Genomic DNA, 17,699 nt, shown 5'->3' on the forward strand with positions numbered 1-17,699 from the left:
ACCACCGAAGGGAAAGAGCTCTTTCCAAACAAGTGTTTCTTTCTTCTCAAACTCTAATATGTCTTGACATAATTTATTATAAACACTCTCACTGAAACCAAATTAAAGTGGGCTATTTATGCAAGTCTTTTTCAAATATCTCAGAATTAAATATGACAGATTGTACTAAAATGCTACCCAATGCTTCAGTAAACACAAGGCAGATGTCTCATTCTTTACAAAATTCACCATAAGGAAATAGTCACCCTATCTGCTGAGGCGCCTGCCTTTGTGTGCATCTAGGATAAATGAGATCAGTGTGTTATACAGTAAGTACATTATTTCTTCAGAGACTTGGAAGATAATTCATTCTGCATGTGCACACATATATGCACATAATCACTGAAAAGAAAACAGTGTAGCTCTCCTCTCAATGTAACTAAGAGAAAACATCCAGGACAGACTAGAATGACACCTTCTCGTTATGTGTCTGTTATGATAGTCTGAGCAATAAAAGATACAGGGATATCTCTACAGGTATGTATCTGGAAGCCATACAGCTTAATTGGCTGCTGGTACTCAAAGCACAGGAAGGACATCAAAAACACTTGTATATTTAAGCTATCGTTAAAACATGTGTGCAACTATGCAGCCCGGTGTGTACATAATATACCAAACAACTGCAAATCCAATGGGGAAATCATTTGTCTTTTTAATATTCATTTAATGTCTGAGTTTGGATTAAGAATAAAAATGGGGAAAACATTCTTTATGCATGTTGTGCATACAGTTTAATACTGAGTTTCTTTTGTGGCTGGTGCGCTCTAGCTCAGTAATGTTAGTTCTGGTCTAGCAGAACCACTGTCTGACTGGTTGTCATGTCTGCTGAGCCCTGTTATTTGTATTAAACTGTTATCTAAACTTATAAGCGGCATATTTCGACCTCTAGTCCCAAGTTTCCAAGTCTGCAAAAGGAGAAGGTAGTTGAGGTGAGTGCTCAGTTAATTAACTGACAAGTTAGAAAGAATGAAAACCAGTCAAGCACTGTGGGTCTATAGGACCAGAAGTGAACAGCACTGGTCTTGCTCATTTTCACTGCGATATACGAGCAGGAACAGCTATTTTAAACGCCCTCTAGTGGTCACTCGTTTGGACAACAAATTAATTTCATTTAATCTATTTACCAGACAGTGGCGAAGAAAACAGAAAAAGTCCAGCCAATTCCAAATACAAATTATTCAAAGTGTGTGGTCTCTCCCCCACCTCAAAATCATATGGTATCAATAAATAACACTAGTTTATCACTCTGATAATAAACCTACAATAAAGAAAGTGTTAACTGAAATATACAATATTTAAAATTAAACTGTGTAATAATATTCTTGCATATAACCATTTTCTGATTCTAAAAACATACTTTATACCACACAGCTCAATCTGTCATTTATAGTATATTTTTTACAGTGCCTTTATCAGTTACATATACAGTATACTGCAATGTTCTTACTGATAAAGGTTTCATCTTTCAGTTTATTAAAGCACAGCACGACAGACATTTCATACTGTCTGCTCCAAAGCAACTGGAGTGTTTCTATTTCAACACTCACTGCCCAACCCATGTACAGTATATGCAGGGTCTGATGAAGACCCAAACAAAGAAAAATGCAATAAAGAAAGTTTTATAGTTTGGAGAAGCACGAGTTGCCAGTTTGGGCTTGGAGATGACAATAGAAAGGATTGCTTTACGCTGCCTATGTGCCAGTAATGTGTCGAGGTCCGTCTGCAGGAGATTCATTTCTGGTTTCCTAGCATTTGAGACAGATACAGAAATATCTGGAAAACAGCCATGGAACCATAAGTAGACAGTATTAACCTTACATGTGAGGAAAAACGCCAGTGCAGAAATAACAGTCACAAAGAAGAAACATCACAGAGTTTGGAAAAGTTACTTTTAAAAAAGTAATACATTCTAGTTACAAGTTACATGTGTAAAGGCTTAGTTTATAAACATATGTTGCGGGGAGGGATGTAAAAAGGCATCTGCAACAGTATTCCATCTAGTGTGTGTACAGTTGCTATGTAAAATAATGCATTACGTCTTAAAAGCAATTTCCTCCAGGTCCTATTAATTTGAAAAAAGTAATCCCTGACACAAGTAACTTGTAACTGTAATGGTGACATTTTTAAAAGTAACTTATCCCAACACTGCACGCAGACCTAGCTGACTGGGGACGCCAACAGAACCCTTGGCAGGGACAGCAGCCATACAGTGTTTTGTATAATTTCGTCTCGAGAGCGTCAAACGTAAAAGGTGGCCAAGTCCACGTGACTGCGGCACCTGAAGACAATATGCTCTATGGGAGGTACCATTTGTCCCAAAGAGGAACACCAAAATGGCAGAGTGAGAAAAGTGGGTTTATCTCTATCCAGTCTGTAATGAGAAGACAAAGCTTATCAGAACAAAAAGTGTGTGAAAACCCATCACCCTTATTGGCGGCTGGAAACAGGGCTGTAAGAGCCGGTATTAGAGATGATGGGGGGGTCAACAGGATCAGCCGGGAGCAACAGTTAATGGTAAGTGATCAGGAAGAGGGATTGATTGGGCTGTTCGAACAAGAAGGTCCAAAATCTCAGCGCTGTCCCATCACCCCTTACAAAGCTGAGAATCACAAAGCAAATGGCGATCTGCAAACAGCCTGCAAGAGAAAGCATATGGCAAGGCTGCAGGCAAAAGGCAGACGCCTCCAAGCTGGTCCAATGCAATAAGAAACTTGCAAGCATGCAGCTGAAATAAAAATGAGAGCACTGTTGAGATGGGGCTTTGACAAACACTAGCAGCAGGCAAACCTGCAGAAGCGAGTAAAATACTAAACGCCACCGATATGCCTTGGAGAGTAAGATCTCTAAGAAGTGAGCAGTATCGTCTATACGACCAGGATTATGGTGTTTGCGCTGCATACGAAAACCAGGACAGATATCCAAGAAATTCCCACTGTGGAAGGGGAAGCTGGCAACAGTGTTCAGGACAAAAAAAAATTAAGAAAGGAAAAAAAAAAGATCAGCTATAAGGAAAAAGAGCTTCCCACGTAGAATGGCAGCTGTCTCCACAGGGAGATGCAGAGGTGGTGGAAGGTGAGCTGCGCTGGCAGGGATACGGACAGCCTGCTTTTCCTCCCCCTGGATTCCAGCCACGCTGGGCCGGGCCATTTGCTCAGCAGCTCTGGTCCTTTAACTCAACGACCTCACCCTGAACCGTGTCACAGAACACACTGTTCCAGTTAGCTCAGAGTTTCTCAAATATTGTGCATGGCACTAAGGACAGCAGTTTAGATTCATAATCCGATCAGCACCCAGTGTGGAAAATATGAACAACTTACAAAAAAAGCGAAAATCTGATATGTTCAGCACAGCACACTGGGGCTTGGTCTTACAAAAGCCCTTTATTAGGATGATACAAGAGTCTATATTATTGAACCCCCCTGAAGGATTTATATAAACTACACTGGTAATATTGTATGTCTATAGCAGACGCTCAGAGGCCCTATTTCCAGTTCTTAGTGCTGTAGTTACGATGAACTCCAAACAGATTGCAGGCTAACAGACAAGAGTCCCATTCAGTAGCAGTGTAATCTAATTTCATTTCTATGGGCTCCCAGTCTTTGTGTACAAGCCAACAGCAGGTGCTGCACAGAAAAAAATGGCTCCCAAGGAGAGGCCATTTGGCAAGCAGATATTTCCTGTTCGCTGTTCCATGATCTTGACCAAACATGTAGACGGATGTGGCATTAAAAATCATACTAAAATGTACTACTGGTCTGGTTCTTCTCTAAAAGTTGTTCAGGTATCCGCAGTTCATAAAAACTTGAAAAGATTCAAAATCCAACAAAGGACTTGTGTGTTCATTTTAAATTACAATATTTATCCATAGTTACTATCGTGGAAAATAAAAAATTCCGTTGTGAATACTGAATCGCTAAAAACACCCTTGTATGATGCATGACTTGAGCTTGACCCTGCTGGTTCATACTAGCAACAAGCTGTAATTATTTACCTTAATGTTGTCCAATACAGCCGTAGCAACATTTGTGTGAAGATCAATCAGTCTTTTTTTCTCCAACAACTCAGGTAGTGAACTATTGAGAAAGCAAATGTGAGGAGTTAGAAAACGAAATTAAAATATTTTAATTCCTTTGAGCTCTTTTGCAAAAAAAAAAGCTAAACTGTTAAAGCTAACAGCAGTCATACAGATGTGGAGTAGCTGAATCTTACCTAACTGCAGAAGTGAGTTTTGCAGTGTTATCAGACAGCATACTTATTGCTCCTTCATCCTCTCCTTCTAAGCCCTTGAGGAAAAAAGAATGTCATCTACAATTAACAAAATCTAGAAAGGGCAAATAACCCAAGAGAACTCCCAACCCTCTGCATAATATTTTACACTGACATTTTATTAGGAGAATACTTTCTTCAATTAACTTTCTTCCTGTTATAGGGAACATTGGTTAGCTTTTACAGGATGTTTAGGTCACGGAGAGATGCATGTTCCACAGAATAACATTACCATTATAAATATGGGGTCAAGGCAGAATAAGGGCTGAATTAACATTGGTGGAAGGGCAAAATTCCTTATTAACTGGTCATTATTCCCAGAAAAAATCACAGCCAATTCAGACCAATACTGAATCATAGCACAGTGAACCACCCTCTCTACTGTCAGAACCAGTCTCCTAACTGGTAGCCAACTGCACAGATGATTGACAGACGCTTTTGGAAATCCAATTATCACAATCTAGCCTTCTAGTTATTATTTATTACATTATTATTATATATTATTTCTTACTGTAGTTCATTATTTTTGGTTCAAGTTCAATTAATCGACAGCCTTTGCTTTAGCACATCTAAAAAGAAAAGTATTTTAAGAAAACTGAAGATCTGATACAAGAACTAGTTATTTTCCTTGATTATAGAGGGTAGTAATGACATAATGATTACATACTGTTTTTTCAATCTACATTTTAACCTATGCAATATTTTCTTCTTCCTGGAAAATTCATGCATGTTTTTCAAAAATTGGACATAAAGAAACTACAAACATTGATGATGTTTGTGCTCCAAACATTGACAATGGGCAGAAAAAGCTAATAATTATAATACCAGGTTTCTATGCTTGAGGTATTAAAATAATGAGTACGCTTATTGCAGCCACATTAATCCCTTTCAGAATAAAGCTTTTGTTGCGTAACTGTTCCAGACAGGTTGCACTGTTAGTGATGAAACCAAGACAAATGGTCTTCTAATTACCCATAATCAGGTGTAAGCACAGCCAGTTTTCCTCAACAGCAAAAACAGAGATGTCAAGTGCAAGTGATTCAATGTCTTTCTTGTTTGTCCCAGCTTTAATTCTCGTAAAGATCACTGGTATAATCTTTATGGCCTTTGGCTGAAATAAATGTGAACCATCATCCAGAGGGCAGCTACGATGGAGCTTTTCATTAGCCAAAAAAGAAAGCCTGGTCTTCCAGTTTGTCTGTCTCAGAACACAGTGGGCTAAAAATCCCTTAAAGTGATTAAGCCACCATATACTTGCCTGGATCTTCTAATACATACTGTAACATCGCAGATTTTATTGGATACTAGTTATAAAGCGAATTTATAATCTCATGATGTTATACTTCATTATTACTTAAATATTTCAAGAACACTGCATTCTGCAGCAACCGCCATCATACCATGATGCTCTTAAGACGTTTGACCTCATCTTCTTGGGCCCTGTAGGTGTCCAGCTCTTGCTGTACGGATTCAGCTACTTCTGGGAAAGGACTGCAGGAAAGAGAAAACACATTACCATTAACTTTATATCACCTTATAACTCCATCCCTTATTTACAAAAAAACTGCAACATCCGTATCCATTGTCTTCATAAAACTGAAGGTTTCCTTGTATGTCCTCATCGAGAGCAAGCTGGGGTATGCGAAAAAGACTAATTCCTAATACAAGAAAATTGTATCTGGCCAACAAAGTGATCTTATCTTATCATTCCTCCCCAATGGTTCCATCCAAGTCTGAGCAGGAGTCAAATAAGGATGAGCCACCAAGCTTTATTTTCACATTTCCTGCATATCATGCCCCATCTGATAGCAGACAGAGATCCTGGAGTGCATATTTGTTAATAACTTGTGTCTAAAACTAAAACCACCCCAGCTTCAGTCACTGAATTCCAGTAAGATGATGCTGCAGTATGGACAAATGGAACTCTAGACAATTGTCAACATATTTACTAAGGTATACGTGAGAATCAGTCTTATACTTAACACTCAGAAGAACAAAATTCTTCATCAGCAAGCTCCACATGCACAGACCACAGCACTGCCAGGTCTGATTCATGATGTGTACCTGAAGAATATAGAGGACTTCCTGTACCTTGAAAGTCACCTCTCACAGAAGGCTAATATTGACCAAGAAATCCAGCACTGCCTAAATTCTGCAAATGCAGCTCCTGGTCACCTGTGGAAGCAGGTGTTTGAGGACTGCAATGTCTGAAACCAAATTAATTGGCCTACCATACAGTCATTCCAACTATATTGTATGGGGGTGAAACTCGGAATACACACAGGAGACTCTTAGAGGGTCTAGATTCACATGCCAACACTATTTGAGGAACAAATGTATCAAGTGGGAGCTCAAGCAAACCAACATTAGTGTTCTCTTCCAAACAGGCACCACAAACGCTGAAGCTATGACCATCCACCATTAGCTAAGGAGGACTGGCGTGAGTCATCTGGAGCTCCAACTTCCAAAGAAAATTCTTCTCCCAGTTTACTTAAGGCAGCGGTAACACAAGAATCTTGAAGAATGACCATTTCAAGATGCAACAAAAAAGAAACATAAAGAAATGCAACACTGATGTCAGCTCCCAGGAAATTAAGGCCCTTCACTGAACCAGCCTTGAAGAATACCGGGAAAGAAATAAATGCTTTAAGACCAAAAGAAGTCTGATCGAGAAGGCAAGGTTCACCACGCAGGGCAGGGCAGGGCCAGAGGCCAGATATCTCTTAATACGAGACCTGCTGAGCTTGCAAGACAGAGTACAGATCACATATTGGCCTTATCAGTCACCTTCTCGGTCATGCGAGACATTCCTTGACCATGAAGGAAAGCCAATGAATGAATAGATTTAAAAATTACAAGGTTTTTATATGCTTTGCAGGGATAAAATGAGATGAATATGACAAATTTCCAGAAAGCAGAAACTCGTTGACAAGCCGCTACAAGAGCCTATGAAAACAATGTGAAACTCAGACTTGCGCTGTTAGGTAAACAAATGACTTGGCAGGCATCTAGTATTACTGACAACAACTTAATCAAGGGCATGAAATTAGAGGGGCTCTAAATGGTTAGGATTGTATCCAAATGCTAATCAACACCATGGCTTAAAAGGAGAAATCTCAGTTCAAATGGCTTGGCAAAGTACTCCTGTGGCATGCATCAAACAGATTCTTCCAATGACAAATAAAAATAAATTGATTCAGAGGCTGAATTGATTATATATTCGTAATACTCGCAGGATGCCAAAGTGTAAGAAAGGCTAGCTGCTGATGTATAAATCTCACCTGCCCTTGTGCTTCTGCCAGAACCTGTCAGCTGCAGTCAGGTCATAGCTTTTCTTGTTTTTCTTCTTTGGTCTAGCGCCTGACGGGGAGGCCTCGGGCCCAGAGGACTCCTCCAGGTTCACCCTGTTCAGGTGGAAGTCCTGCAAGGACATGGCACTGGTCATTCTGGAAACCACACCCACAGTGTCACCCGATGAAAAGGCAACGCCCCACCCCCTGTAGTCACAGACATTATCAGCCTACCTCTACTGTACTGAACAGTTTTTTTTTCCCACAACAACTTCAAAGCATGATCATCTTACTTTCCCCAATCACTCCTTCATGTAGCTTTCTTCTGGAGTCATCACCACCCTCTTCTCTAAAACTGAAGTTTGAAAAGTAAATTTGGATGACCAAAGTGAGAAAGATTTAATTATATTTGAAAGCAGTGAAAACTCGGGCTTGGCGAGACTCCCATGTATGAAATACTTTCATAGGCCATCTGGAAAGGGGTAATGAAAGGGAGGTGAGCCTCCATCATCCATCAAATGTCAATAAGTAGCCAAATACTAGTTATTTTAAAAAGTTAACAAAGCAGCTGGCAGAAAAACTAATCCTAAATTATGCTAAATCACATTCTTCAGAGATACAGACAGCACAGCAGCACCCTAGAGCACTGTGAGTGATATAGTGAGAATTTCACAAGAGAATCCTGCCTCAGCATCTTAAAACCTGGAAGTCATGCTCCATTATTCAGCCCCAGAGCAGAACGTAATAGACGCGCTGGTTCCTACATGTAAAATTATAATGCCAGCTAATTTTATAAGAAACAAAAAGATGAAGATAAAATAAAAATTCTAAATAACTTCAGTGTATCATTCTACTCTCAATGAAATATGACGTCTCAGACTTTCAAAACAGGAATTTTATGCTCTCATAACCCAAAAATTAAAGTAATTATGAATTCCTTATGGTGCACGTTTGAAAGCCATAAAATAGAATTAGCAGTTTTTTCTTTTAAATATTGCTCATTTCTAAGTATATATTTTTTTAAAATATTAAAACGGAATTAGAATAATAAAATGAACCCAATTTCTTAGGAAGCAATGTAATAAACTGAATGGACATTTTTATGGTGCAAAAAGACGTGTTGCTACACTGATCTAACCCGTTAAAACTAGCTTTCTTCTATAAATTAGTATAAACACAAAAAGAACAGCACTGTTCTACTCAAAAAGAAAAAAAAAGCTGAACTACAGCTTTACTTTATTAAGTCCTGGCTTTGTTTTAACACTGTTGTTGCTTAGATTGTTTTACAAAAAATACAAAAATCAAGAGCAAAGGATTTGACTTCAAAATTCTGGCATACTTTTCTTACTGCCTGATACTCACCAGAATCATTCAAATTATCCCTACATTTGAGGACTTAAAACCATTAGAAGACACAACGTGCCTTTTATAAATTGGATACCAACTGACTCTTCATTCCATGTCAAAAAAATTTTAAAGCCCACTATAATGTTACTCATGTGGTGAAAGACAGGAACCAAGAGTCTTTGCTAGAAATCATTTTCATGTTCTCATTTTTGGATTAAGGGAGAATATTCAGTATTTGATGGAATTCTGGGGAGACGTTTCATCAGCTTTCCCACTATTCTCTGTTCCTCCAAGATCAACGGCTGAGGTAAACCTCTGAAGAGACTTTCGCGGTTGCCCATTAAAACTATCCCTTACTTTAGTAAATCTGTATAAACAGAAAGAACAGCACTGTTCTCTTCACACCATCTTTGTTTTTCTTTCCACTTCACACCACCTTCACCGACTGCAGTACAGAAAAACATCCCGTTCTCACATGAGAACATCTCCCTCTCCCGACACGCTAACTGGCAAAGCTGCTTTAAGAAGCTCTTCTGTTTTAATCATGCATGCAATCCATCACTGCCATTTTACTCAACAAAATGGCACTGCCACAACGGTTAATCTTGTGACTAAACTGAGCTCTTGCTATGAGGGTAAGAAAACTCGGTGGTTTTTATTAACTGCAAAAAGCTGTTGTTCTTCCTCTCAACTCTCAGATCACTCCAGCTGCGTCTCCCACTCTGGAAAAGGAATGTCAAAGAAGTACACTGAGACATCGTGGGGATCTCTGACATCCGTCTGGCTGAGGGAAAGCTTGGCCATGAGAGTGGGGCAGGTGGTCCCCCCAAGGTGCAGATGAGCAAAGAGGATGCAACAACGTTGGTAAAGGTTTACCAGGGGGGTCTGGCACAGCACACAAAGCACTTAGGAAAAGGACAGAGTTCTGGGAAAGCAAGATGAATGTCATGTAATTACATGGAGGGAAGACGTTGAGCCAGTGGCACGAGCTGGCGCCTGTCTTTTCTCCTGCTCTTGAGTTTTTAAGTTCTCTTTAGGACGGACTTGGCTGCATCCCTTCATTAAGGACTCTCCTCCAATGCTGTACTTCTGATCTGAATTCCATCATCGAACCCATCATTTGGATAAGAGGTGACATCACCTGTATATTAGAGCTTACCCAGATGCTGACTGAGAAGACCCTAAAGCCTGCATGTAAAACGCAACTCCTCCTCCTTTTCAGTATGGAAAAAGTATAGTGTCCATCTCATTAGCTACATTTGATCTGCACTCGTCATTAAAAAAAACTTAAACTTCTGCCTTTCTTCATTACATAATACAACTTATACCTTTCAGAATTATCAACTGATTTCTCGTAAAGCATAAATTCTGGAATCTTGAACACTAACACTGGGCTAAGTTAACTTTTTATTGCATGAAGCAAAAGCGTATAAAAGATAAATTAATGTGTTCCCATTAGCTTTGCCTAATTTCCAAAGAAAGCCTTTTGTCTCAACAGCAAAGCTTTGTCACCAGACTCTCAGAGGAAATGGTTCAATTTCAGAACAAACATGATATTATCTCCACTGCATTCAGGATCCCTGTAACCAGCTGTGTATCAAAAGAAAGTCATCGTATGTGCCAGAAATCTTAAACAATAAGTCATTTTCAGAGGAGCGAGCAGCACAAGAACATAAGTTATACTGGGGAAAAATATTCACCAAAAAGCAGAGCTTGGCACAAGAATGAGGAAAACTCTTTCAAGCTGGGTGCAGCAGGAACTAAACTGCTTAACTCAAGAAAAATGCAATTTATATGTGGTGTTGACATTCAGGTGTTCTGCAGATGGAAATGATATATACAAGTGTGGCAGGGTAGAAGTCTATCTATGCAGTTACAGGGAAGGGGTACTGGCCTGCTGAAATGGAACAGTCACAGAGGTGATAGAGGCAAGAAACAAAGTTAGTTACCACTTAAGCCCAGGCACAGATGTATGAGAGGCAAAAAGCTAGTTTTGTAATTCAACTGTGGCCTCCACGTAGCAACGATATATTATTTTGTATGCCCTTTTTAACCTATTTACTTAACTTTGTTTCCGAAAGACCTTTAATACCACAGCAACCCAACTAAGGCGAGTTATGTTTGTCATTTTAACTACTAGTCAGCAGTTAAGTACTGTATCACTTCCTGTTTCCTTTGTTTGTTGTGCGTACTGTTGACAAGCTTAGGCACTCCTTCATGAAGAGGTCTTCCGAAACTATAATGAAAATTTTAAAAATTATTCTAAAGTCCATATTTTTAACATCTTTGGTTTGTGAGATCCAAGTAGCTCACAAATAAATACAATTTGGAAAAAAAAATTTGCTGCAAAAAGCAGATGCATGCGTTTTGAAATTCTCATCATGTTCTCAGAAAACGATCTGGTCATCACCTGGGTTGCGAAGACAAATCCTAAAGAGAGGTAAGGCTCCAGAAGGGAGATGAAATTCCCATGCGACCAGATTAAACTCTGCCCTGGACAGTGTGAATCAAAAGAACCATCTTGCGGCAAAATGTGGCCAAAAGATCAATTAAAGAACACAGGAGATTGCAGTCTAGATTTTTGGCCAAAACAATCGCTTAAGTGTCTTCACGGTGATGTATGAAGTAGCTACGTGCTGATGTGCTGCTCGGTGAAGGAGTGACATCTGGAGAAAAGGCAGGAATTTCCTGTCTGTACGAGCATGGCTGGGAAGAACACTCTCTTCTTATTCTGGCAGGAGAACAATAACTTGCACACTAAAGGTCCCTGAATTCTGATGAAAGTAAAATTGGTTACAGAAAAAATAACCAATATCTGGGGGGGAATGAAATAAATGCTTTGTCATTGTTTCATAAGCATACTATTCGCTCTAATGACAATCTCTGTCATTCTACCAGAGGACCATACATAAAACACCATTAATTGCAATGGAATGCAAAAGTTCTCTTAGCTGTTCTGCCCTTCTTCTGAGACAGAGGGTTGTTTCCAGGCCAAAACAGATTTGCATTTAAACAGTGCAGAACAAATTTAAGAGCTGTTAGGCCAACCTCCAGACTGAATGATGAGAGCCACTGTGGAATGACTCGAACAGAAACGGGTATCTCTGCACTTCAGAAGATGTTGTGACAGGCAATGTGCATGGAGTATGAAAGGAATACAATGACTGCAAGAATCAGGCAGGCTTACAAGATCCTTTTCACTTCATCACATACCAGCCTGTGAGAAGAGTTAATAGTTCAGTGCTAGCAAAAATCAGAAGCTCCTTTACAATTCTGTATTTTGTACACAGGAAGTGATCTTTTCACAGTTTTCTAAAATCTCTCACTCGGATGAAGACGTTTTTTAGTGTTAAAAAGGAAGCAACCTGCATGGTGCACAAAATAGAAGGAAAATTCTCACTTTCACATTAATCTGTTCTTATTTTAAAATGAGAAGAATTCCCTTCACTGTTAAATGAGAGTTAAATGAGGTTTTTCTTTTTGATACTGGTCTGGCTTAAGCCTTGCACTCAGTCCAAACTACGAGGAACCAGACTTCAGTAACTCTGTGTTAAATGATGTTGCCAGGCACTGCAAGCTATAAGACAGTCTGGATGACATCATTATAGCAATAAATACTAGTAGCGCTTCAGGGAAGGCGAGACCCCAGACTCCCGATTTTTTTATTTTGAATTTGCAATTAATCAACACTGTTTCAGAGGTTTTTACAACGGAGATTGACGATATCTGGCATCACATTCTCTGCACCACACTTGCCACTACTACACCTCCTTCCTGCATGCCTGTTTTTACTGGTTCTCCTCTTTCTTATTTCTCTCAACATGACACTGCATGCCTTAGTAAACCGCTATCATATGTGAAACCCACCACCTGTCTGCTAGATCCCATTCCTTCCGTTTTAGTTCAGTCCCATTTCCCAGCCCTCTGTCCTACTGTCCTCGACATCATAAATAAGTCCTTGAGCACCGGAGTGGTACCAACAGCCTCTAAAATGACTTCAGTTAGACCTGTGCCTAAAAAAAAAATAGGCTCTGGCAAAAATTTTCAAATTTGCAGTTGTAATACAATTTACCCATCACCTCATTGCAAATAACCCCTTCGAATCCTTTCAGTCTGGTTTCGGACAATTGCACAGCACAGACACTGCCCTTCTCAAAGTTACTTCTTATGGCAGCAGTCTCCAGTTATCTAACTCTCGTGTTTAGTTCAGAAAATGGGCTCTGGGTTCATTAGGTTTGGTGTTCCCCAAGGCTAGATACTGGGCTCCCTGCTATTCCGGATCTACATGTTCCCACTTGGGCAGATATTAAAATCACATGAACTGAGTTATGTTAGCATTAGCATTTCTATGCCGATGATACTCAAATCTGTTTATCTTTTTTTTACACCTACAGTACTGTAACATGCTTTAAGATGCAACTGTAAAATAATTACTATAATAATAACAATAATAATACAGAAGTGGGTGGGAGGTTCAGCACTGGTGTTCTTCCCTGATGACAGTGATGGCATGCAGGGGCCTGGGGAGTCAGAGTGATCACTGTTTTGCCGAGAGCCGAGTCGTTCCTGGAGATTGTCCTTACCCCCATAGGACCAAGACAGCTGCATGCCGTCAACTGGAGAATCCTGGTCACAGTTGGCTGGCGACACGACCCAGCATCAAGCTCACAATGTCTGCATCACAGAACTTAACCTGTTGTCAGACCAGTTCTTTTACTTTTGAGCCACAGAACCTCCCACCTCCCCCCACTCCCTTGATAACGTGATCCAGTCTTTAGTCACCTGGATGATTTCATCCAGAAAAAAATCTAAACCACTCCACAATCTTAAATTCAGACTGATGCTGCCTCGGTCCAGCACCAGATGGTTAAATCTCTCGTTTTGTCCGTCTCAGAAACTAAATTACTTTTTTTTTCCCCTGCACAAGGCATAGGAAAGAAGGAAACAGACACTTCAAAACATTGCTAAAGCCGCCAGTGACTCACAAGGCTTTTGCTCTGGTCTTGCTTACAAATCTGCAGCTTTGTTAGAATGGTTTTAATTGCAGATGGGAATGTAAACATTACAAAGCATTTTTCTTGCTTGCTCAGAGGGCGTACTACAGTATATAATCTACTAGATAAAATTCACTTCCAGATGGCACCCTTCTTCAACCTGCTGCAACAAAATGCACTTCAGATGAAAGTGCTTGACTGTAGCCGAGGCTAAAGATGGAAATAATTTGTTCTGGTTATTGCCTGCAACTCCAGATGTGACACAGAAGTGGCAAAAGTGACTAATATATTTTATGAATTAGCCTGTCTCCAGATTGAAAGTTAGATTAAAGAAAAAAAATAACAAAAGCTGATTTGTCTTCATCTCCTAGTAAACACATATGGCTGTAATTTAAGGAGATTTCATAAACAAAAAATATTTTCATATTTCTGCTTATATAATACTAGAAAATAAATGACTAAATGGTTCAGTAAAAGACACATGGGTTTCATTGTGGTATATCCTTGGATCTTAGAACTGATGCATTATGCAATATAATGTATCTTTAAGCAATGGATTTATGTGAGAATTAGGATATTAAATCAAAATTATGAAATACACTTTTAATCAATTTTAACAACTAATGAAGAACTTAAATTAGTCAACATTCTCTTAAAATTTTAATATCAAGACTTATTGGCTCTATCACACAAATTGAGGGCTCAGTCTAGCTGCTCCTACAAAGCAAAGACAAAAAATAAAAACAGTCTGTGAGGTTTTGTCATTATTAACAAGCAAGACACTCGCACAGTCTAGGGCCAGTAAGAATTCGCAAATAACTTGTCACCATCACCGACATCCATGGAAGTGAACTTGAGTGATTTCCCATCGGAGGATACATGAAACAGTTTCTCTTTGCAGGGTGTCGTGAACTTGTGTGGCACATTCTTACCAGAACGTCGTGTATGAGGGCTTGATATGTCCAAGTGTGGTGGAGTGGCGTTGCCAAATCGAGATTTCGATCAGCAAGGACAAATAAGGGTCTTTGGAAGCTGAGGGGCAGAAAAAAAAAATGAAATCAAAGTCTTCAGCCAGCAGCACTGTAGTAAATGCAATACGTGGATATACTGGGAAAAAAATATAGCTGGAGACCTTTGAACAGTGTATGTAATGTTTAAAGCAGTTAATAATCAAGGCAGTGCATGTTTCTCAAACTAAGGAGAAAATTTAAAAAAAATACCTGAATTGTCCAGCTCCCATTGTGTCTCCAGTAAACAGGCTGTTGCGGGCATCTCTCAGGTTTTCACGAAGTTTCTTGTCCAGTTTCTTAAAAAAAGAGTAAAGTGAAATGACATGTAAACTATTCGGCCCTTACAGTTAGAGTAAAAAGACATATTGCCAAATCACAATAAATCATAATTCTACAGTACTTTTTAATGAGAATGCATCTATCACCGCGTTGAAAAGCAGCATTTTGGTTAAAGCATGCTGTAACAATTTAGATTTTTTAATTAATGAATGTCGAGTTTGTGAAGGCAGTTCTTCAAATATCTCTTTGGTGCCAATTACTTGATCGCATGAAACTAACAAAGATTACAACTGTCAAACTCTTTTCACTTGTAAAAATCCAATTAGATGTGCCCCAGTTAATATATATAAAGATAAACCAAAATAGATTACTCGGAAATCAAATCAGAAAAAAAAAACTGATTGTAATGGGCAAAAAAAGCCTAAAATCAACAACACAATGAGCTTGATTGTGTATGTTTTTCATGTTAAAGTGGTTGTGAATATGAAATGCATGATTTAGGAGGAGAATAATACAGCTTAAATGATGGGTTATTTTTCTGTTATTGCAGATATCTAAAACTTTCCATTTTGAAAAGACAAATGTTTTCTTTCAGCACTGCAGCCCCAGTGAGCTGCTGTAAAAGGCTGCGGCCAACATGCAGCTGAGCCGCTTCGACACAGATTTATATTTTTGTACTTCACAGTTCTTTCCCTTTGAAATCCCATCTTGTTAACTTCCTTCCCAAGTTTAATTCTTTAACTAGCCTCCAGCACCTGGATCACTCTCTTTTATTTTACCTTGACGTAACTCATATTTTATGATTTTACGTCCATCAGCTTCTTGACAGTTGTCAGATGTCAAAACACCTCGTTAACTCTGAATGCTTTTAACACTAATCTAAGCCCGCGGTTAAAACAGCTTTTCAAACAAAGAGCCATTCTTTTGAACAGCAGTTAGAACTATTTGCCATTACAAGCAAAACATGAAAATGCGAAAATATGTTGCACATTACCTTCTGCATCCTAGTCTAGTTACAATACAACAGGCAAGACGTGCCTTTATCAAAACTCTTAAATTATAACATGCAATCTGTCCTTGAGTACCCTATAGTCCGTCAGTGCAATTGTACAATTTCAGTCTACACTTTCTCTATTTGAATCACAAGGCTATAGTGTTTCAAACTCCGGATACACTTCTATTTTGTTTTTGTGTAGGCTTCCAGATCTACAATTATTAACAGTTATTTTCAATCTGAATAGCCCAGGTGGCCAATAAATACTGACAAACAGAACAAAAAACACTGGATAGGCCACTAGCTTATATTGCTATGCAACCATGAAACACTAAATATCCATTGCAATAATAATACAAGGTGGACTCTTACCACAGCTACCATTTCTGCTGCATTTCCCCGTGGACATCTTATTATTGGGACAGCACCTGATAGATACAATAGACAGTCACAAATATGAAACTAATAGTTTTGACATAACACAGATCTAACTCACCAAGTTATTGTTTGCGGCTTCTTGAGAAATCCTGGACTGCTCAAGACATTTTAACATAAAACTCTATGTTTGGACATTTTGTGACATTTAGCATCTGGAACTTATTCACATATAGTACCTAATATGCCACTTCCTTTAACACATGAACATTTCTGCAAAGATTCAGTATCCAACAGGTTAAGATTCACTTTTGATGAGATTCAATTTTCCCTGCTACCACAATTTAGACAGCCTGATAAAAAATAAACTACTTAAAATATGTTTTTTAAATAAAACTACTTGGAGGCTCTGTCATTTACTGTCAGAATGACATCACCTATACATGTGTAATATGTTATTACACTCTCCTGCTGACTTAATTACTTTAAATTACTTAAGATCAGAAGAATGGTTGTATCCAGCTTCACACTTGAGATGGTGAAACCCAAGATAAAATACGGAAAAAAGTGAAATGTACAGCAAGTCTCTTGCCAAGACTTGAAGAATTGTATTTGATTTTTTGTTTTGGATCAAACTTCCCCCCTTAACAGTAGCAGCATTGAAAGTTTTGACTGAGCACAGAATAAGTCACATATGCTATACTTGGGAGTTAACATTATTAGGTGTAAGACAATCTTTCAGCTGTGTTTTATTATATGTGCTGGTTCTCTGCCTCCTTTTGCTAAAAGCATAACTTTCCTGGCAGACGACCCCCACACACTGGACATGCATGGAGAATCGGTTAAACGAGTGAAGCTGCCATTCGGCTGCTCACACTGCCCTTCACAAAGTCCTTGCTTTTGGCATTTGGCGACTCTCTGTAACTGGAAGCAATAAAATTGCATCTTAACAAACGCCTGACAGTCAGTTTACAATGCTCCATACCATTTCAACGATAACTGAGCTTGCACCAATCATAGTTTTGAACGCTGTATTTCTGAACTCCAGATCACGAAGGCAACAGTATTCTGGGTCTCTGCAAGTCCTTTAAAACTTATCAACACG

At 39.0% G+C, this 17,699-nt stretch overlaps 1 protein-coding gene across 1 annotated transcript in view; it reads right to left on the reverse strand.

The window, feature by feature from the left end:
* Positions 1-17,699, reverse strand: part of scfd1 (sec1 family domain containing 1) — a 41,529-nt gene that overhangs the window by 18,988 nt on the left and 4,842 nt on the right. The window contains exons 8-14 of the mRNA XM_088924670.1: positions 16,592-16,647; positions 15,157-15,242; positions 14,869-14,968; positions 7,587-7,726; positions 5,706-5,796; positions 4,249-4,322; positions 4,031-4,112 (exon numbers count right to left, since the gene is read on the reverse strand). Of these exons, the coding sequence (XP_088780796.1) occupies positions 4,031-4,112; positions 4,249-4,322; positions 5,706-5,796; positions 7,587-7,726; positions 14,869-14,968; positions 15,157-15,242; positions 16,592-16,647 (629 nt within the window). The remainder of the gene's footprint in view (positions 1-4,030; positions 4,113-4,248; positions 4,323-5,705; positions 5,797-7,586; positions 7,727-14,868; positions 14,969-15,156; positions 15,243-16,591; positions 16,648-17,699) is intronic.

This window comes from Atractosteus spatula, chromosome 9, assembly GCF_055471065.1.
Source record: "Atractosteus spatula isolate fAtrSpa1 chromosome 9, fAtrSpa1.hap1, whole genome shotgun sequence".
NCBI classification, from domain to species: domain Eukaryota; kingdom Metazoa; phylum Chordata; class Actinopteri; order Semionotiformes; family Lepisosteidae; genus Atractosteus; species Atractosteus spatula.